The sequence below is a fragment of the Echiichthys vipera genome (genome assembly GCF_963691815.1).
Source record: "Echiichthys vipera genome assembly, chromosome: 7".
Classification (NCBI taxonomy): Eukaryota; Metazoa; Chordata; class Actinopteri; order Perciformes; family Trachinidae; genus Echiichthys; species Echiichthys vipera.
Window position 1 is genome coordinate 29,146,662 of NC_139832.1, and position 19,897 is coordinate 29,166,558.

Sequence of the window (19,897 nt, forward strand, 5' to 3'; positions counted from 1 at the left end):
AACACAGAGAGAGGTGTCAACTCCTCTTCTGCTCACTCTTTTTCCTTCACTCACTCTCTCTTCATCTAACTCTTCTCCCCGTCTTCTTCTTTCTGCGTTTTTTCTTTTTCTTTTGTTCCTTTTGTTCAACTTTGTTGTCCAAAAGTTAGCAAGAGACGTTACTTTATATTTTGTTTTCTTGTTAAAATATTTTCGTTTATTAATCTATTTTTATCGAGCAACTTTATAAGTTTTCTACGATACGTTTTTATCTTTTATAAGTATAGTAAAACCCCTTGTGCTGTCTTTGCCTTTTTGTCCGGCCGGCAAATTGCATCGAACTCGCGATACCAGCCCCACAGGACCGGTCAGAACTCTTTTTTTTTGTTGTTAACCAACAAACAACAGCCAGAAACAAGCCAAGTGCAGAGCTGTAGTCACCTGAAGAGCTGAATCCAGGCCGGGACGGGAGCAGACAAGCCCCGCTGAACCAACTCCGCAGTCAACCAGTCTACAGGCCAAGCATCAGGTCCGCCCAACACCGGGACTCGGACCTATGGACCTTGCAACTGTCCAGTATAGGCAGGCCAAGCATTCACTCCATGGACTGAGATAAAGGAGTTCAACGCCATTAAAACGCACGCCCAAATGGCTACGTTTCTCCTTGATCGCTAACATCACCTTCATCTTTACTTAGCTGGAACGGCTAATGCTAACAGCTAACGGTAACTGTGAATTAAACTCCTCATCAATACTTGTTTTTATGGTGTGATTTGCCAGAGGGGACGGGTTCAAACAGGCTCAAACTGACTCTGGTCTCCTGTAGGCTACTTCCGGGTCTGACAAACCTGGCAACCCGACTGTTGGAATTATGTTTTGTTGTTGCGAGACACTAGATGCAACCCTTTAATGTTAACAGTAGCACTGCTTTGACGAGTCAAAATGTGTGCTGTTATAAATGTGTGCTGTGAAAAAGCCTATACTGGTAGATGGACTGATACAAATCTGCAGATAAACAATAACATGGTCCTGATAAATATCTTTAAAACTTGTGAGTGTGTGTTCCTTTCTTCTAGTCCAAAGCAGGTAAAAGGGGTAAAATGTGATAGAACGTGTTACCAAAAAAACAAGGTTTAATAAAAGTTGAATTATGTTTTATGGCTTCGGGATTCAAGGATCCAAGACTGAATGCAGTTTGAGTGTAGTATGGAAGTGCAATTAAAATGCAAATGCAACTTGATTTCATTCCTTCAGCAGTTACAGAGAACATATAATTAAAACAAAAACCCAGGTTATTATTTCATAACATTTCTATTCTACTTGCAGAGATTACGTTTTCAAACAGCAGCAGCTTGGTGACCGGTGTCGTATCAGAGGTGCTGCTAGAAGTGCAAATTGCAAACTAAGTGCTGTCAAGTGATGCAACTATTTCATTGGCTGTTGAAACACTGTTGCATAACAATGCCTTTGAGTCAGCCGTGATAATCGCAAACAACACACACGGCGTGCACACGTACGCATGCAGAGGAGCTCAGGCAATCTGACACATATTACACGCAAAAAAGCTCACTGATGCATGCAACTTGGATTTGAGGTAGGCATGCATAATACACACACTCACACACACACAAACACACACACACACACACACACACACCTTGCTGTTTCAGCAGCTTGGGGGTAGGAAGGCCGGCCCTGAAATATGTGCTATGAATTCAAAGACAGAACTCAGCCAATTAAACCTAAATTACTGACCTGTTGTCAGATATATACGGCACTCTCTCTTATTCCCTCGCTCCTCTTCCTCTCTTTGCCCTGCTCTTTTTTCTTTCTCTCGTCTCCCTTTTAGACTCTGCCACCTCCTGCCTCTCTTTCTGTCAATCTCTCCCTCCCCCAACTTCTTTTTCTTTTAACAATTCTCTCCTCTCCCCGTTAGCATCTCCCTTCTCCCTGTCTCACTCATTAAAACAGTTTCCTGGTCTTCTCCCAAGAGAGAGGAGGAGGCTAAAAATAGCTCTTCTTCAGCTTCTGCTCACTGGTTCTTCCTTTCCAGCCTGCGTTCCATACATCCCATAACTATGTTTCTTCATTATAACCATTGTTTCTTCTTCTCTCTTTGTTCCTCCCTGACTCTCAGTCTCTTCTTTTTCTTGCTCTGCTGCTCCTCACTCAACCGAACTTGCATCTGCCTCTTTCAAGTCTGTTTCCAGCAGCAATGGTGTTGTTGAAACACCCCAAGAGACTGTTATCATGAAGTTGCACACAATCCTACAGCTCGTTTGTGACGTTAACTGGTCTGTGCTCAGGATTAAATCAGCATGAAATGAAAATGAATTTTGTGTCTTAACTGACGCTCTGTATCTAAGCAGTTGGTAATTAGGAAGTGCAATCATTTAAAATGTTGACAGCTGATGCCACAGCTTGTTGCAACGGCACAACTATTTCTCAGAATAGCCCTGGGCGAGATAAAAATGTCATCTACAGCAATGATGTCAAAAGTGAAATCATCTCTAAAAATGGTTTATGATCACTAGTCTACTACTTCAGATACATTGATTTTGTGCAGTGTCTACATACTTTACACTTGCTTTTGTGCTAACAACCAGAGGTCAGACAGATGCAGGAACATATTTTTGACATTTTATAGGCCTAATATACATATATACATTTTGGAAATCATTACATCTAATCAACGGTGTGTTAATGGAAATGTTTGGATCACACCAGTCGGAAACATCCTACCACTAACAGTCACGACTGGAATCTAAATCTACAAATATTAGTGTAGCCTAATCTTTATCTGTAACTGAAGTGCTTTAAATGGGCCGGTACACAGTACCCCCACTTCTTCTTACAAGCTCCCAGAACCCTTTCCTTGTCTCTCCTAATCCATCTCTCTGCGATTCATGGCAGTTAAACCACATTACCCAGGGCGCACTACGTGACGCTTGCCTCTCTGCTCTCGCCGGTAGACTATTAGGTGATGCCCACTAGTTTGTTGTCACAGAAGTTGACGTCACATTAACACTAACTCATGAGACACAGCAATGTTGGATAAACAGACAAAAGCAAAAGATTAAAAACAGGACAGTAAAGTTGGCCCGGCTCCTAAAAGGCTCAAAGAGAACAGGAACTGGAACGGAGTCGGATGATGACAGAGAGTTCTGTAAAATACTACTGAGCCAGAAAATGAAAAATAGGAGCAGCAAGCGAACGTTAGCAATAACCTTGTTCAAGGTGAATGGCCAGACTGGTGGTCAAAGGACCAATTATTTGTTCTTAAACCTGACTGTTCTGTTGAAATCCAGAATATACTTTTGCCATTTCTGCAAGTACATGAATATTCAGTGATGGAAAGTAACTAAGTACATGTACTCAGGTATTGTAGGTACTTTGTGTTTTACTTGAGAAATTCACTTTTTTTTAAAGAATATTTTTTATGGCAGTTTTCAAGCCTTTATTAAATAGGACAGTCAGGAAATGGGGTGAGAGAGAGAGAGGGGGAGACATGCAGCAAAGGGCCACAGGTCGAAGTCAAACCCGCGGCTGTTGCCTCGAGGACCTTCAGCCTCTTTACATGGGGCGACTTCTCCAACCACTGTGCCACCAGCCACCCAGTGAAATTCACTTTTATGCTACTTTATACTTATACTTCACTACATTACAGAGGAAATTTTGTACTTTTTACTCCACTTCATTTATTTGGTAACTTTGGTTACTAGTTACTTACAGATTCTGATTCTCAATACAAAATAATAAAAAAAATATATAATTTATATAATTTAGGGGAAATCGCATTGAGATCCAAACAACTTCTCAGGTTGAGCACACAAGCGTGTGTCGCGTTTATTTTTCATAGCCAGAACAAAAACAAATAAAACAAGATGGCGCAGACACGTAACCCGAAAATGGGGTTACTACGTCATCATGCACACATTGAAGAGACCACAATCCCGGGACAGTCATATTTTAATGCATAATTAAATTAAATAACAATGTATAGAACTACACTCTAGTACCAGGGTGAATATTAAAGTCCCACTCACTACAATATGTTGTTTTAGATTGAGCTATATAGCAGTAAATAAAATAGTTAAAATTGGCCCCACCTTTCATCAGCTGCAACGTGACATTTACATTAACCCATCAATTATAATCCAGTGATATAATCTTCTAAAATGGGCCATTCTGTGTAATGAGTACATTAACGTTCTGTACTTTAAGTACATTTTGGATGTTTATTGTTTTGTACTTTTACTTAAGTAACATTTTGAAGACAGGATTTTTTTTCTACAGTGTGGTATTACTACTTTTACAAGGAAATTTGAATAAATGAATGTTGTGTTAATCAAGACTATCTTTGAGTATCTTTTATTCACTCATCGGCCTTCCGATACACATGGCAACATGTGAATAAGGGGAGTACTGGCACTTTTTTTTTACTACTTAAAGCATTGTGTAACTGTGCAGTTGTGTCAGATTATGCATGTGAAAGCAGAATCCGTTGGCAACAGGACAAGATTTTGCAGCAGAAGTGATCTGGTTTACGTTGTAGTCCGAGTAGAATTGACTAATCACTTTGGAGCATGCAGGTTAACAGTCCATGTGGACAGTAAAAGACACAGACATCACCTCACAGAACCCACCTGTTATCTTCTTAAGACAATTAGCTTTTCTTTAGCTTTTTGTTGTTATTTATCTGCATTTATATCCAGATATCAGTTTATAGAGATGCTATCTCTCAACTCCATTATCACATCTCAAGTAATCAGGCCGTAAATAGAAGAGGATATCTGCTGGCTACATTGGAAATCCTGAAATATTAGCCGTTGGCCCCAGAGGCTTATCTGCAGTAAGACAGGTAGCTGATGGGTTTCCAAGGTTGTGGCTGTGAGAAGTGTGGTAAATCCGTCGATCAGGTGGGTGAGATGCGCGGCTCAGCTCTGAAGCCATCCAAATCTGCTTCAGAGCTGGAGCCGATCCTAGCTGACATCGGGCGTGAGGCGGGGTACACCCTGGACAAGACGCCAGTCTATCACAGGGCACCCAAATCGAATTATTTTTACCAATTACCATTTACAATTTTTGGCATGGAGGGAAACCGAACACTGTCCATCTGTTCAAACGAACATTCATCTCTGCAGAGGTGGTCCTCCTTGCAGAGCACTACTTACGGTGCGGTGTTCTGAGGTCCAGGGGCTATGGTTATAACTGAGCACCATTGAAATGCACATTTAAGTGTACAGATATCTTATTTAAAGAGATACAATTGGGGAATATAGCTGTACTGGAGAGGAGGCAAAGACGTGATCAGTTTGGATAGGAGAGAAACCCCTTCCACACACACACACACACACTGGAAGAGCAAATGGCCATCTGGCTGCTATGAAAGCACAGCTTTATATGCTGTTTCCTCATTAGTTCAATTCTTTTAAGTCTACGCGACAGTGATAAAAGAGGATGGAATTAAATGATGAGAAACAGGAAAGATGGGTAGAGCAGGAAGAGATGTAAAGGGAGAAGAGCAACAGAACGGGGAGAAGATGAAGAGATATATCGAGAGGAAGTAGCAATACATGAGATGCCAGAGGGTATAAACAAACTGCTACTGGCAGAGCTACACAGTAATATAAACTTTCCCCTTCTGAAAACTTAAATATCCAAACATGTTAAGAATACAGCACAGTGCAGCAGCTGCTCAGACAGCAGATGGACAGAGCTCCATGCTATGTAGTTTTCCACTATACACTATACAATACAATACAATAAATCTCACATTAGTGTTGAAACACAATCATCTGTCTGATAACCTACCCAACAAGGCCAAAACGGGCTAGAGGCAGGTTGTTGTCAATGCCCCTGAAAAGCAAAACTGCAGATGCGAACTGTATGAAAATAGAACTGAAGTAGAACTGAACGTTCAGAGAGCAGACTGTATACACAGCTGCCAAGGCTGTGCAATCTGCTAACGCTGTTATTTGACTGAAAATCCTTCCCTAAAGTTCAGTTTGACATGCCATTTCTAGAAAGAACACAGGGGGTAACTCCACTGAGTACAAATGTTTTTAGTAAAATCTGCATGTGAATATTGGAAATGCCACCAATAAGAAAAGTCTATAAAAATGTTAAGAAATTATGATTTGTATCTAGATCTCCATCAAAATTAAAATACAGATGGACAATCAGGAGATACAGGTACCGTTGTTTCATTCATTTAAGTCAAGTCAACCTTGTTCAAAAATGTTTTTTCTTATGTTGAAGAAACCCTTCAAAAGAATCTGTCAGTCTTTATTTGTTTGAACAGTTACATCATAGTAGAAAACAGACCTTAAAGTGCAATTCTGGCGTAAAATCCTCCCAGGGTCTTTTTTGGCAAATACACTCATCAAATAAGCCATCGAGACACATTTTTTTGTGTGACAACTATTAACAGAGAAATCCCATAGAGTCGCTAACAGTCGCTAACAGCATGATGTGGCTAACACTGATTAGCTCGGGGCAGTACGGTGAAGGCATTAAAATGTCTTTTTTAACCACTAATACTGCTCAAACTAACAGCAAACCCTTGCAGTAGCATGAGAAGAGTCCCTACACAGAAAAAAAGCACCCACAACGTAGTTAGTGAACCCAGAGTTTATTTAATGAGGGCTTTGAAAGACTGACCTACTGGCCCCTGTACCAGCTCCTCTCATACTAAAGTCCATTCAAGTCGATTACTAAAGTCAATCCAAAAGGAAGGAGCCCATTGATGCTTTGTTTTCTGTGTAGGGACTCTTCTCATGCTGCTGCAGAGGTTTGGTGTTATTTTGAGCAGTATTAGTGGTTGAAAAGACGTTTGAATGCCTTCACCGTAGTGCCCCAAGCTAATCACTGTCAGTGACTGTCCAGGATATCTAATAGTTGTTACACGGAAAAATTGTCTCGATGGCTTATTTGATGAGCGTATTTGACGAAAAAGACCATGGGATGATTTTACGCCGGAATTTTTGATTTACTAGGGCATCAATGTATAAGTCCTCTACTATTTATGTTTTTTTTTAAATTAAATCTGGTTTAAATAATATAATAATTCTAATAAGGCAAGTTGGGCTACAGGGTGGTGTAGTGGTTAGCACTGTCGCCTCACAGCGAGAAGGTTCCAGGACCTGGGCCTTTCTGTGTGGAGTTTGCATGTTCTCCCCGTGTCTGCGTGGGTTTTCTCCAGGTTCTCCGGTTTCCTCCCACATTCCAAAGACATGCATGTGTTAGGTTAATTGATGACTCTAAAATTGCCCGTAGGTGTGAATGGTTGTCTGTCTCGGTTCGTCTCTATGTGCCCTGCGATAGACTGGCGTCCTGCCCAGGGTGTACCACGCCTCACGCCCGATGTCAGCTGGGATCAGCTCCAGCACCCCCCGCGACCCCGACCCCGGGATAAGCGGTTGAAGATGAATGAATGATAATAAGGCAAGGGTTTATTAAGAGTAGTGTATGTGTAAAACTCCTGTCAAATGAAATCATACTATTTATCAACATACTGTGTATCACAAAAGGGACACGTTATATGAACTAATCAGAGAATCAGTGAATTCACTCACCATCTTTGTCAGCTCTTCTGAATATCTGTGAAGAGAAAGCACACAATGTAGTTAGTATCACTGAAGGTATCTGCAGTGAGGTTCCTGAGATATTACGTCACATGAATGAGACAGATGGGCACAATCTCAAAAAAAGTTGGAATTAATATATGACAGTATGAGCGTTTGACAAAAAATAATATCTACTGAAGGGCTATGATATTAAATTGATTAGTACTGTTTTATCCATGTGTTCATGTTGATGTGTCTACTTCCTGTATGTCATTAAAAGCATTTTTAGCAAATTTATTAATTTAAACTTATACTTAAATAATCATTTCTTCAGAGTCTTCAGAGTCTTTCATACAAGTGCAGTTTGAAAGACTGAAAGAAATTTAAAGAGGGCCTAATAAATCAGCCAATATTAGCTTATCACAGATGCAGTATACCAGCAAGCCACATGAAACATCCTGTCTGCAATTTTTGATGGGAAACATTTCATTTGATTTACTTTTCCTATAGACGGAGCAATGTCACAAGACATCAGCTGAGACAATCATCATATTATTTTGCTACAAATCCACATGCTTCCTTTATTTTTGTTTGTGTTGACTCTCATTAGTGAGAGGCTGTTGCAGTAATAGGTGAGGGTCAAAGTGTAAGGGCGAAGAATTTAAGCTCATTTTGAACAAAAGGTTTCACCAAGATTCCAACTTGGTTTTGTCAGGACTTTGATTTCACCGACTCACATCAGCTTAAAGTGTGAAATCAGTGGATTTCCAAAGGCTCTACGACACCCGCTTTTGCATCACACTTAATCCCACATAAATATACCACATTATTTAAGTGATTTGTGGGCGTTGTGGGCTCATCCGAGATTTGAATACTGGGACCATTCGCTGCCAAAGATAGAATTATAGCCTCGTGAGACCGCCCTGATCTCGCAAGCTCCATTGTATTTTACTCTCAGATCAGTCTGATAACCTGCAGCAGAGAAAATTTGGAGAAATTTGCCAAGCAACTGAACCAATCAGCATTGGTTTTGAGGCAGATTTAAGTGTGACAAAACGAGAAGCGACTGTTCAGTTTAAACAACATGGCTGAGATGAGTGCAGCTGTGGAGCAAGCCGCTCACTAACGCTTTTTTTTCTTTTTTCTTTTCCATAAAAAAATGCATTTAGTCTCAGTTGATATTAACATGACTTATTATATTTATATTTGACAATGATCAACTGGCAACCGGACTGCTGGAATAATTTTTTGTTGTTGCGACTACGATCTTGAGACACTAGATGGTGCTGTTCTGCTCATTCTCCATATTCAACCTCTAACTATTCATTCATATTTGTTCAGAAAACTCTCACATTTCCTTCAGAAAAAGACAATGTTCAGTGTAAGAAATTTGGTTTAGAAGTATGGAGGAAATGTAGCTGATGTGACGACTGGTTAAACACAAATAATGATGTGTGTTTTCAACAGAACGACCAATTCCTCGCAGCGAAAAGAACCCAATGGGTGAATAACTGCAAATAGGAATATTTCGTCTCCCATCCAATTTGTGAGCTTGTGCAGCCTGTGCAGTCCACACAGACACTAAAGCATGCACAATAACACACAGTGTGTGTGTCTCAACCAGATAGAGTGGAGTAGCAGTGGACTGTGATAAGACTTGTTAGGAGCGACAAGACTGAGAAGTTTATTGGTGTAGCAGAGGATAAAAATCACAATTATTATGTACACACACACAGAACTTGCTGTGTGTGTGTGTGTGTACCACATTGTATGCACATAACTGTGGGAGCTAATTTATAGCTTCAGTGAAAGCTCCGTTCCCTATGGAACTGAAAGTGGCAAGTCAGGTTCTTTCATCAGTGTTTCAGGGTGCGCTGTAGTGTTCCTACTGACAACTGCAAGGAGACAGCACAATGACAGAGAAGAGGTGGAAGACACGGTGAGGGGGCTGCAAGAGATGAAATGAACAGACAGAAAGAAAGTGTTCCATGGCCTGATTTTGGAACAGAGAGGGAGATGCATGGAGTTGCACTGTGTAATGATTCATTTCATGCATCAATCATGTTTGTTAGCAACCATTTAAAGCAGAGTATATAGTAAGATTTATGAAAAAACACCTTTTAACGTGCAACACAGTGAACATACAGAAGGATAGAGGAGAAGTGGGTTAACGTCTGTGTAAAGCAATGACAAAAATGGGATCTGAATTTGTCACACTACAGAAAAATGAACCAGCCAGCCACATTTGAATGAATAAAAATATTGTATGAAAAAAGTGTGAGAGTATAAAAAAACAAGGTTTCAAAATAATAAAAACTAAGCAATACTCTCTTCTCTGAAATGCTTTCTGCTGAAACCGTGCCCACATCTCTCTCTGTCAGTCAAAAAATAAATGCTTGTAGGAAGAGAATGTGACAGTAATGCAGCAAAATGTACGTTAATGTAATGTAAATGTAACTTTAGTTCTGTACGTGACACTGAACATTTTGACAGGAAATATGACCACATGGGGTTTTACAAGCATGTGAAGTGAATCGTATATTAGGATGGGGTCAAGATTTTGATGGTAATTTCCGTTAGCGTTTTAATAGTAATTCCCATTATGTGTTAGCAGTGAGCTAACAAACTTTTTAATTTAATTTTTCATTGTAAATCAGTAGGCGTTGCCATAATACAAATGAACGATAATATCTAACTGACTTAACACTAATTATTTGCCTCGTGGTTGTAGCAGTTATGCTAGCTACAGGAGTTATTTTTCGTAGGATATAATGCGATCGAGAAGCTTATTTCCATTAGCACCTTAATGGTAATTCCCATTACTATGTTCCTGTATCCACTTTTGGCTTTATAAAGGCTCACTTTTTGGACTTGGCAGCTTGTAAACACGTACTTCCCACCACACAGCAGCTTTAATGCGTTTCTCTGTTTTTGCTAGAGGAAAGAATTGAAAAGGAGGCACAATCACACAATATAGTGTCAATGGAGAGCAGTGTGGGCGGGGCTCTCCGTCTCGTTGGCCGTGATTTCAGGCCCGTCCCAAAAGATCCTAACCCGAAAAATGTGAAAAACGGTTCATTTCTCCAAGTCTATACTTGAGGTTAGCTATGAAGTTAGCTGCTTAGCTCCGCCGTTAACGTTAGTGTTTATCATTGGATGCTAGCGGCTCATTAACATCCCTAGCGATTCTCTGGTCGTTACACTCGTGTGCTAAATACTTCCAAACGGCACTTTAACTTTGTTCATTTTCTACTAAAATTGGTGGTGAAGGTCCTCCAGCAACAGCACTAGCTGTGTTCAGACAAAGTTACTATCTAATCCGATACTCATATTAGTATAGATTATTTTCCAATTATCGATTTAAAAAAAACAAAACAGACTATCATGTCTGCATTTAAAAAAGAAATAAATAAAAACATTGGGAAATTTGCATGAACCTGACCCAATTCAAGCCTGAAGTATCAAAGCTCTAATATGAACAAGCCTCTTACATTACCTTTTCCCAGTTTCATTTGGAGTACTTCAGGTAACAGGTTTCTGCTAAACAGGTTAAGGGCTTATCCAGGTTCCCGAGAGACCGGATATGGTGTACATGCTCAAACGCACAATGGGGTACTCCAAAAACCTGATCACAAACTGGCCATTCATGTCCTTTTAAACGCACACAATAACTGTGGAGATGCACAACATTCAAAATGACAAACGGTTCTGCATTATTCTGCTTCACAGCTGCACCCCAGGGCGCACTCAACTCCACATAAAACAGCCAACTCTGGAGCTGCTGGAGACAGACAAGTTGGAGTGGAGAACACGTCACTGTGAGGAGGCGGTGAATGTGTGTGTGTGTGAGTGTGCGTGTGTGTGTGTGTGTGTGTGTGCGTGTGCGAGTGCGTGTGCGTGTGTGTGTGTGTGTGTGTGTGTGTGTGTGTCTCTGTGCGTGTATAGAGTGGCAACAGAAATACAGTGAGAAGAAAAAGAGTGACAGCCAATAGAAAGAAACAGGAAACGATTGAACAAAATAGAAACAGAAGACAGAGCGAGGCAGACTGTTGTTCATATCCTAAACCTCATCAAGAATGGATGTTTCTAGGTCTGAGGAGAGAGGAGAGGTAGAAGGCAACGAGGATATGGAGGAAAGAAGGAAAAGAAGGAAGGAAGGAGGGGGAGCAGACGAAGGCTGGAAGGAGTTTAAAGAACAGACAGAAGGGTGCACCAGGGTTAAGATGAAGGAGAAGACGAGAACAGCAAAGGATGAGAAACAAGCAAGCGGAGAGGGTCTAATGAGCAGAATGCTGCCTGCAGTCTCACACACACACACACACACACACACACACACACACACACACACACACACACACACACACACACACACACACACACACACACACACACACACACACACACACACACACACACACACACACACAAACAAACACACACACCACAGTAATCACTCAATCCCTTTGGTGTGGACTTTACCATGATAATAATGCTGGGTTCAACAATAATTGGAAATGGCAAAAACAATTAACATTTCATAGTTCTAGTCAAGGCAGAAGGTGAACTGGAGAGAAAACACCAGAAAGAGCTCACTGCTGAAGTCAGAGGGCGTGGCATGCACTGTGTATTGACTAAGGGTGGGCAAAACAATCTATTCATGTAAAAATCCCAAATCAATTCATCCATTCATAACTTCACAACCTCCAGGGAAGACAGAGCTGGACAAGACTAATTCAATATGCAAGGTTGGCAAAATCAAGTATTTTGGCAATACTAAGAATGCCCACTGCGGTCAAGAGAGCAGTCATTTACTTCTCCGTAGTCAAACCTGTGGGCCCTACATTTGTAGTGCGCCCGTATTCTGACATTTATGGTAATTGCATTGAAACTGCTCAGATGAGCTGACATGAAGGTAAACACTTTACTGTCATTCTGTCTCACTGCAGTCTAAAACTCTGACATGAAGGTAAACACTTTACTGTCATTCTGTCTCACTCTGCAGTCTAAAACTCTGACATGAAGGTAAACACTTTACTGTCATTCTGTCTCACTCTGCAGTCTAAAACTCTGACATGAAGGTAAACACTTTACTGTCCTTCTGTCTCACTCTGCAGTATAAAACTCTGACATGAAGGTAAACACTTTACTGTCATTCTGTCTCACTCTGCAGTCTCAAACTCTGACATGAAGGTAAACACTTTACTGTCATTCTATCTCACTCTGCAGTCTAAAACTCTGACATGAAGGTAAACACTTTACTGTCATTCTGTCTCACTCTGCAGTCTAAAACTCTGACATGAAGGTAAACACTTTACTGTCATTCTGTCTCACTCTGCAGTCTAAAACTCTGACATGAAGGTAAAGACTTTACAGTCATTCTGTCTCACTCTGCAGTATAAAACTCTGACATGAAGGTAAACACTTTACTGTCATTCTGTCTCACTGCAGTATAAAACTCTGACATGAAGGTAAACACTTTACTGTCATTCTGTCTCACTGCAGTATAAAACTCTGACATGAAGGTAAACACTTTACTGTCATTCTGTCTCACTCTGCAGTCTAAAACTCTGACATGAAGGTAAACACTTTACTGTCCTTCTGTCTCACTCTGCAGTCTAAAACTCTGACATGAAGGTAAACACTTTACTGTCCTTCTGTCTCACTCTGCAGTATAAAACTCTGACATGAAGGTAAACACTTTACTGTCCTTCTGTCTCACTCTGCAGTATAAAACTCTACCTGCAGAGAGGAGGTGAAGTATTAACTTTAGAGGATAACTGAAATACAACTCGTCAAATATATTTGTTGTGTCCACGTCCGGTTTTCAGTTTTTCAGAATAAAGTGTCACACAACCAGGCCCAAATACCAAATAAATATGGAAATAAGATTAATTGCATAATTTTCACAGAACCTTTCACTATGGAATTTCAGAATTAAAGGTCTTTCAAAATGTACAGTACTTTACTCTAATATATTATATTGTATACAAACTGGCAAAATACCAGCTTTGCAGTATTACTTTTGTACAATTTTATTTTACGAAAATTGACTAGATTCTTAAAAAATAAAGCAGCTACTAGCCTAAGTATCATTTTATCTATGTTAAAAGCACTCTAATTTTTGAAGTCACTGAGAATTGAGAAAAACTAAAAAACTATGCAAGTTAAGCATGAATAGATAAAAATGTGGTCATAATTTTGCCTTTGTGTGTTTACATTATTGAAAACGGTTGATACCTTTTTCCAAAAATTAAGTATAATCTTATGCTTTCATGACATACTGTCCTTATTGGCTCTCCGAGGACTGGAGTAGGTCCGGAAGCGTGTACTAATTAAAAAATCCATTTGGAATCTAATCGAATCGTGAGACACCCAAAGATCCCCACCTGTAGTATCGACCAATCAGTGTGGTTGGGCTGGGCAATATGGCCTATGACTAAAATGGCATTTTTAATGCTGTATCACAATATATATCTTGATATTTTGAAATCTCCTCTTAAACACATACTAATATGATAATATTAGATGCTCAGTTTAACCCTTTAAGACCCCTGAACACCCACACAGGTGTTTTCAGTTCTTCTGGCTGATTAGACCTCTGCTTGGGTTGAAGGTGGGCGGGGCTTTGATGAGAATTTGATAGGAATTTATGAGGTCGTAAATGTCCGTCTACCACTAAGACTGATAAAGGTGTCCTTTGTCCCGCCTTAACAGGTGAAACAAAGCTAACAGGAGACTGAGGAATATGTCAATCATTCGCAGTAGACACACCCACACAGTCCTGAGAAGAGGTTGAATCAACCAGTTAACTGAAAACACCTGTCTGGGGGTTCAGGGGCTTTAATGCAAACTATCACACCAGCATGATGGTTGAAGTCGCCTCTGCGACATGTCTGCATTAAAACATTCTTGTCTGTCAGTGGTTTCTGTAGGAACTATATTTAACTTACATGCTACAATCACAACCAAGTGAAATTTAACAAAATAGTAAGCTATTAATTCAAACCATGGCCATTTGACATTACAGCTAAATTAAATAAATTCTGCAAATGTGTAGTTACCGGCCTCTTTGTTTCAAGTCGACGGTCGGCACAACACCGGTGGCATAAAAAAAAACGACATGACAATATGTACTTGTTGTTTGTCATATAGTCATTTAATACATCCCACGTAGAACAAGCTGCAATACATCAAGTATGTTCAATGTATCGGCCAGCCCAAAGTGTGAGTATAGCAGATAACTGTCACACTGCAGCATCGCGTAAACTGGGTAGTCTCTCACAGTGTTGTGCTTACCATTCTGGGATAGGGGAAAAAACCCTCTGGCTTGTTTGTATTTCTTCAATCATCTTAGGCGACTCTAAGCCAATGGTGCCTTTACAACATACACAGAGGCGATAGTGAAAGGGGCCAGACATCGCACGAGTGAGGGGAGTGTCAGGCGCTATCCAACGGGTGAAGCACACTGTAAAAAAAATCTGTTAAAAAATGATAAAACGACTGGCAGCATGGTTTCCAGACGGATAGTGTAAAATTATACTAAATAGCCATATCACAGAATTACATGTAATAAACTGTAAAAAAAAAAAAAGCACATTTTAAAGTCAAAATCCGTTTAATTACATTAAATATACTGTCATTTAATATGGTTATTTGCTGTGATTTCACTTTACTGCCAGTTGTTTTACCGTTTTTTTTAACAGTTCATGTTTTTACAGTATATTATTGTTAATATATGCATACATACTGAATTAAATATAGTTATTTACTGTTATTTCACTTTGCTGCCAGTTGTTATACCGTTTTTTTACAGTTCATGTTTTTACAGTATATTATTGTTAATATATGCATACATACTGTAATTAAATATAGTTATTTACTGTTATTTCACTTTGCTGCCAGTTGTTTTACCGTTTTTTTAACAGTTCATGTTTTTACAGTATATTATTGTTAATATATGCATACATACTGAATTAAATATAGTTATTTACTGTTATTTCACTTTACTGCCAGTTGTTTTACCGTTTTTTTAACAGTTCATGTTTTTACAGTATATTATTGTTAATATATGCATACATACTGAATTAAATATAGTTATTTACTGTTATTTCACTTTGCTGCCAGTTGTTATACCGTTTTTTAACAGTTCGTGTTTTTACAGTATACTATTGTTAATATATGCATAAATACTGTAATTAAATATGGTTATTTACTGCAATTTCAAAGGCTCCGTCTCCGTCTGCTGCCACTGTGTTTTAACTGTTCATGTTTTTACAGTGCAGACGGGGTAAAATGCAACAAAAAGGGAAAAAATAAAGTGAAAAAACATATAAATGTTAATAAGCAGTGAGTGGGACATTAATACAAAAGAAAGCTTGTGTTTTAACTGGGCCTGAAGTGGTAAAAGAAATGTCAAGAGTAAAATTGTGGAAATTCAACATTTTCTTCAACATTTCTTGCCTGTAAACTTCCGAAATACAGTACAGTATCTAACCGAGACCAGGTGTGATGAAAACAGAGCAGCTGTTCCTGTGTCACACATCAGAAACAGGTCAAGAGCCATCTGGGACCTCCTGACTCAAAGCTTAAGAAAGCCGTCGGTACTACATCTGTCTGAGTGGACAGCCTCCCGTTGAGGGAGTATCAGCAACAAATTGGACTCTACCCACATCAACCCCTCAACACACTCACACAGAATTCTTTTACTAGGGTACTAGGATACATTGGCCCTCTGGTCTTGCTCATAATTAGTTCCTCATGTGGGCTACCCTTTCTTTATAAGTCTATTTGGGTCGTGGTCAGGGTCTGCAGAAACTGATCTACTTTTCTGTTTTGTGTTTTTAAAAGCACTGTGTGAAGCATTAAAGGCATCATCAGCTGATCTCCGGAGAGACGATTTAGTGGGGCGCCGATGAAAGATATTGTATTGATGAGCTGACCTAAATCAACATGCGTTATTGTCCAATACGCCCACAGCTGGGGTGCATCTCTGCACAGGTTTAAATCATGGGTGCAGATGCCGGGGGCATTTCTCAAAAATATGAATCACATTCTTCACATTTCAGATTCACATCTTATAAGATATGATTGAAGTGGTGGAAGAAATACGGTTAAATATATTTCTGACTCCACATCCATCTCTGCTCTGCTCCACTACAACACACAAATGAACGGGGAGTTACACAGACGCAGATGATCAGCAGGCTTTAAAAAAAGGGCTTCATATTTCCATATCCATCCACATCAGTTAATCATGCATAAAGTAGTCCCATACACTGGGAGAAAAGGGAGATGGAGAGAAGAAATGGGGCAGTGGATCTGCACCCCTGAAAATAACCCAACCTTAATCGACGTGCGTAATTGTCCAATGCGCCCACAGCGGGGTGCACCTGTGCACAGGTTTAAATATTCGGTAACAACGGGATCAATACGAATATGGTAGGCTAGTAAAAGATTCTCATATATAACTAAAGTGTGGTGATAAAACTGCCTTAAGCACCCAACAAACAATCTTCGACTTCACTGGTGCTGCGTGTCTATGGGGGCGCTTCGGACATTCTTTGAACCGACAGAAAGCCGACTAAAAGTAACGTTATTGCCCACTGACCTCAATTTAAGATGACCTTTGCATTTTTATGGAAAATAAGCGAGGAGAGAGTACTGTTCAACAAAATATTGTGGGTTTTTTTTTCGTTTTAGACGGGGCAACAAGGAGCAAGAATGAATGCACAGTGATCTGAGAGTGTCCAGCCGGGGTGGATCACGGACTCGATCGCCGACACACACGTGCGTCCATAGTGTAAGTTAAGGAGGAAAATCACCTGGCCGCTCAGCTGAGCTCGAGCCATAAGCCTTTATAGTTACACTCGTTACATCGTTTCTGTGCGTAAGTGCGCACTGCCCCGGTCCGTACGCACTGCTCACTGGATATGTCTTTATCTTCACACCCCCACCTAACCCCACCTTACCCCACCTTACCCCACCTAACCCCACCGAACCCGTCTGCCTAACCACTGTCCGCCTGGCTCTCTATACTCACATCCAAAATAACGGAGATGCCTCTCCGCGGTTCCGGGGCGAAGAACTGCTCCTGAGCCACGGCCACCTCCTCCTTGCTGGAAGCGTACTCCCGGCTGGAGATGTTCTTGTTGTCGCTCATTTTGGTGACTATCCAGCGGACGAGCCCGTCGATTCCACCGGGCTGAGCGCCGCTGTTTCCGGACTGCGCTGCCGTCGCGGACTCGCTGTCCTGACCGGCTACGGGTTTCGGTTGCTCGCGGCTTTCCTGGGCTCGAAGTTTGGCTTGTTCTTTGTTGAGCAGTTTGTGGACTCCGTCCCTACAGTAGCGCGCTGCCTGCTCACACATCCTTTTGCTGCGGAGCGCTCATGCTGCGCTCTATGGGGGAGAGAGAGAGAAGCCCCCACCCCCCACCTCCCCAGTTACATCACAGCATCCACCCCGAAACACACCCACCCGACCTGCATATCCTACATACCCCCAATATTATCTGTATAACGGAAAACATAGCATTATATTCTCATGGAGAGTGATGTTTTTAAGGTTTGCAGAGTTTACAGCGACTCTGTTGCACTTATTTACTGTAACTTATTATTGCGATACAATTGTGTACAATGATTTAATGTTCTTATGGTGAATCCGAGAAAGGGTTGGATTGAAGCCAAATGGACTTTGTTGAAGATACTGGAAGATGTGCAAACAAAAGGTACAATGTGAAGCTTTGAGTGAATATACTATTTGTCCTTGTAAAATGTAAAAATATAGGTTAGGATTTGTTGGTTGTTGCTTTTTAATCTTGGGTCTGGTTGTTGACAGCAGTAACACCCCCTCCATGTAATAATGTAGAGACCACTCTGAAACATTGTGACAAGCAAACAGAGGGGTGTAAAACAAGAGATTACGTCCGCTTTGCTTTGACTTTTGTTTAATGTCTAACCGGAGCAGTGACAGTGCTCTATTCCCCTTCCTCCCAGAGAAAAGGCTCTGATCCTCCCATTGGGACAAAGTGAGCCACACAAGAACGGCACCTACATCTCCTGCAGTGACTGTTTAAAAGATGTGAGAGGAGTGTCTCTTGAACTGTCAGTCCAGCTCCTCATTAGAGATTTAGGTGTGTGTGTGTGTGTGTGTGTGTGTGTGTGTGTGTGTGTGTGTGTGTGTGTGTGTGTGTGTGTGTGTGTGTGTGTGTGTGTGTGTGTGTGTGTGTTTGTGGGTGTGTGTGTGTGTGTGTGTGTGTGTGTGTGTGCCTGTGCGTGCATGTATGTGTGATGTGACAAATCTAACCTTTGGTAATGAGCGTCTCCCCTAGCTCTGCCCTTTCAGCTGAGTAGCTAGTCTTGCCTGCAATGTGCCATATGTCTAACACCACACAGAGTGGTTTGGACAAATTAACTCCAAGTGGAAAGTTGACACTTTGATATGCAGGTTATGAGGATGACCAAAAGGCCAAAAAAAGTAAGGTCAATATGTATCTTCCCCCATCACTGAAGCACTAGAACTGTTAAACTCACTTGACATGATTGCCCCCGTGTGGAAATGAGTGTGCAGTGACAGGCATGGGCAGGTTTTCTCTTCAGGTTTTATTCACTTGACTATTTAAATATTAATGAAAATAATAATAATAATAATACATCAAATTTATATAGCGCTTTTCCAGATACTTAAAGACGCTGGAATTATGACATGATTGTTACATAATTTTAACCACATACATACACAGGGTAATGCTGCAATTTTTGTCACTAACATTATAGTTAAGGTATTGGATACATAATTTGTCCACACATCAACTGAAACATCATAAAAATAAGTTACACATTGAAGACTTGAGCCAAAATGGTTTCCTGTGCATGTATTATGGGTTCTCTAAGACGAATCGGGGCGGTATCCCTTCAGGTAATAGACCCAAGAACAAGGTTTGCTGTGGCCCTTGGAGCGCTGGCTGGAGATTGTCAGCCTGCCGAACCACGGCCCTGGAGAGCCTCCTGGAGGGGCCTCAAAGGATACCAGGATGTTTTGGATCTTTTTGGAGAGGATGGTGTCCAACTCTTTGACACTAAAACAGGGGTTATCAACCTAGGAACGGGGTAAATAAGGCTCAGGTTAAATAAAACAGATATAATATAATGTTAAGGAAATGATCCACTCTAAAGTAACTGCAACTTTCAGAAAACCCTTTTTATTTGCATCACTGGTGGCCGTTAGTGAACTGTAGTCAGGGTCCTGTTGCTTGCACTCCATATCTGCAAGTGAGTACCAGCCAACAGTGAGTCTGAACATGATTGACCAGGGAGCGTATCTATGTTCCCTGCTTTGTATGTATGTATGTATT

At 40.7% G+C, this 19,897-nt stretch overlaps 2 protein-coding genes across 2 annotated transcripts in view; both read right to left on the bottom strand.

Annotated features, from left to right (window-relative positions):
* Positions 1–17,913, bottom strand: part of necab2 (N-terminal EF-hand calcium binding protein 2) — a gene marked incomplete at its 5' end in the record, with an annotated part of 194,659 nt that extends 176,746 nt beyond the window's left edge. The window contains 2 exons of the mRNA XM_083916290.1: positions 7,557–7,581; positions 17,587–17,913. Of these exons, the coding sequence (XP_083772416.1) occupies positions 7,557–7,581; positions 17,587–17,913 (352 nt within the window). The remainder of the gene's footprint in view (positions 1–7,556; positions 7,582–17,586) is intronic.
* A 1,518-nt stretch (positions 17,914–19,431) lies between these two features.
* Positions 19,432–19,897, bottom strand: part of hydin (HYDIN axonemal central pair apparatus protein) — a gene marked incomplete at both ends in the record, with an annotated part of 121,953 nt that continues 121,487 nt past the window's right edge. The window contains one exon of the mRNA XM_083916955.1: positions 19,432–19,641. Within this exon, the coding sequence (XP_083773081.1) occupies positions 19,432–19,641 (210 nt within the window). The remainder of the gene's footprint in view (positions 19,642–19,897) is intronic.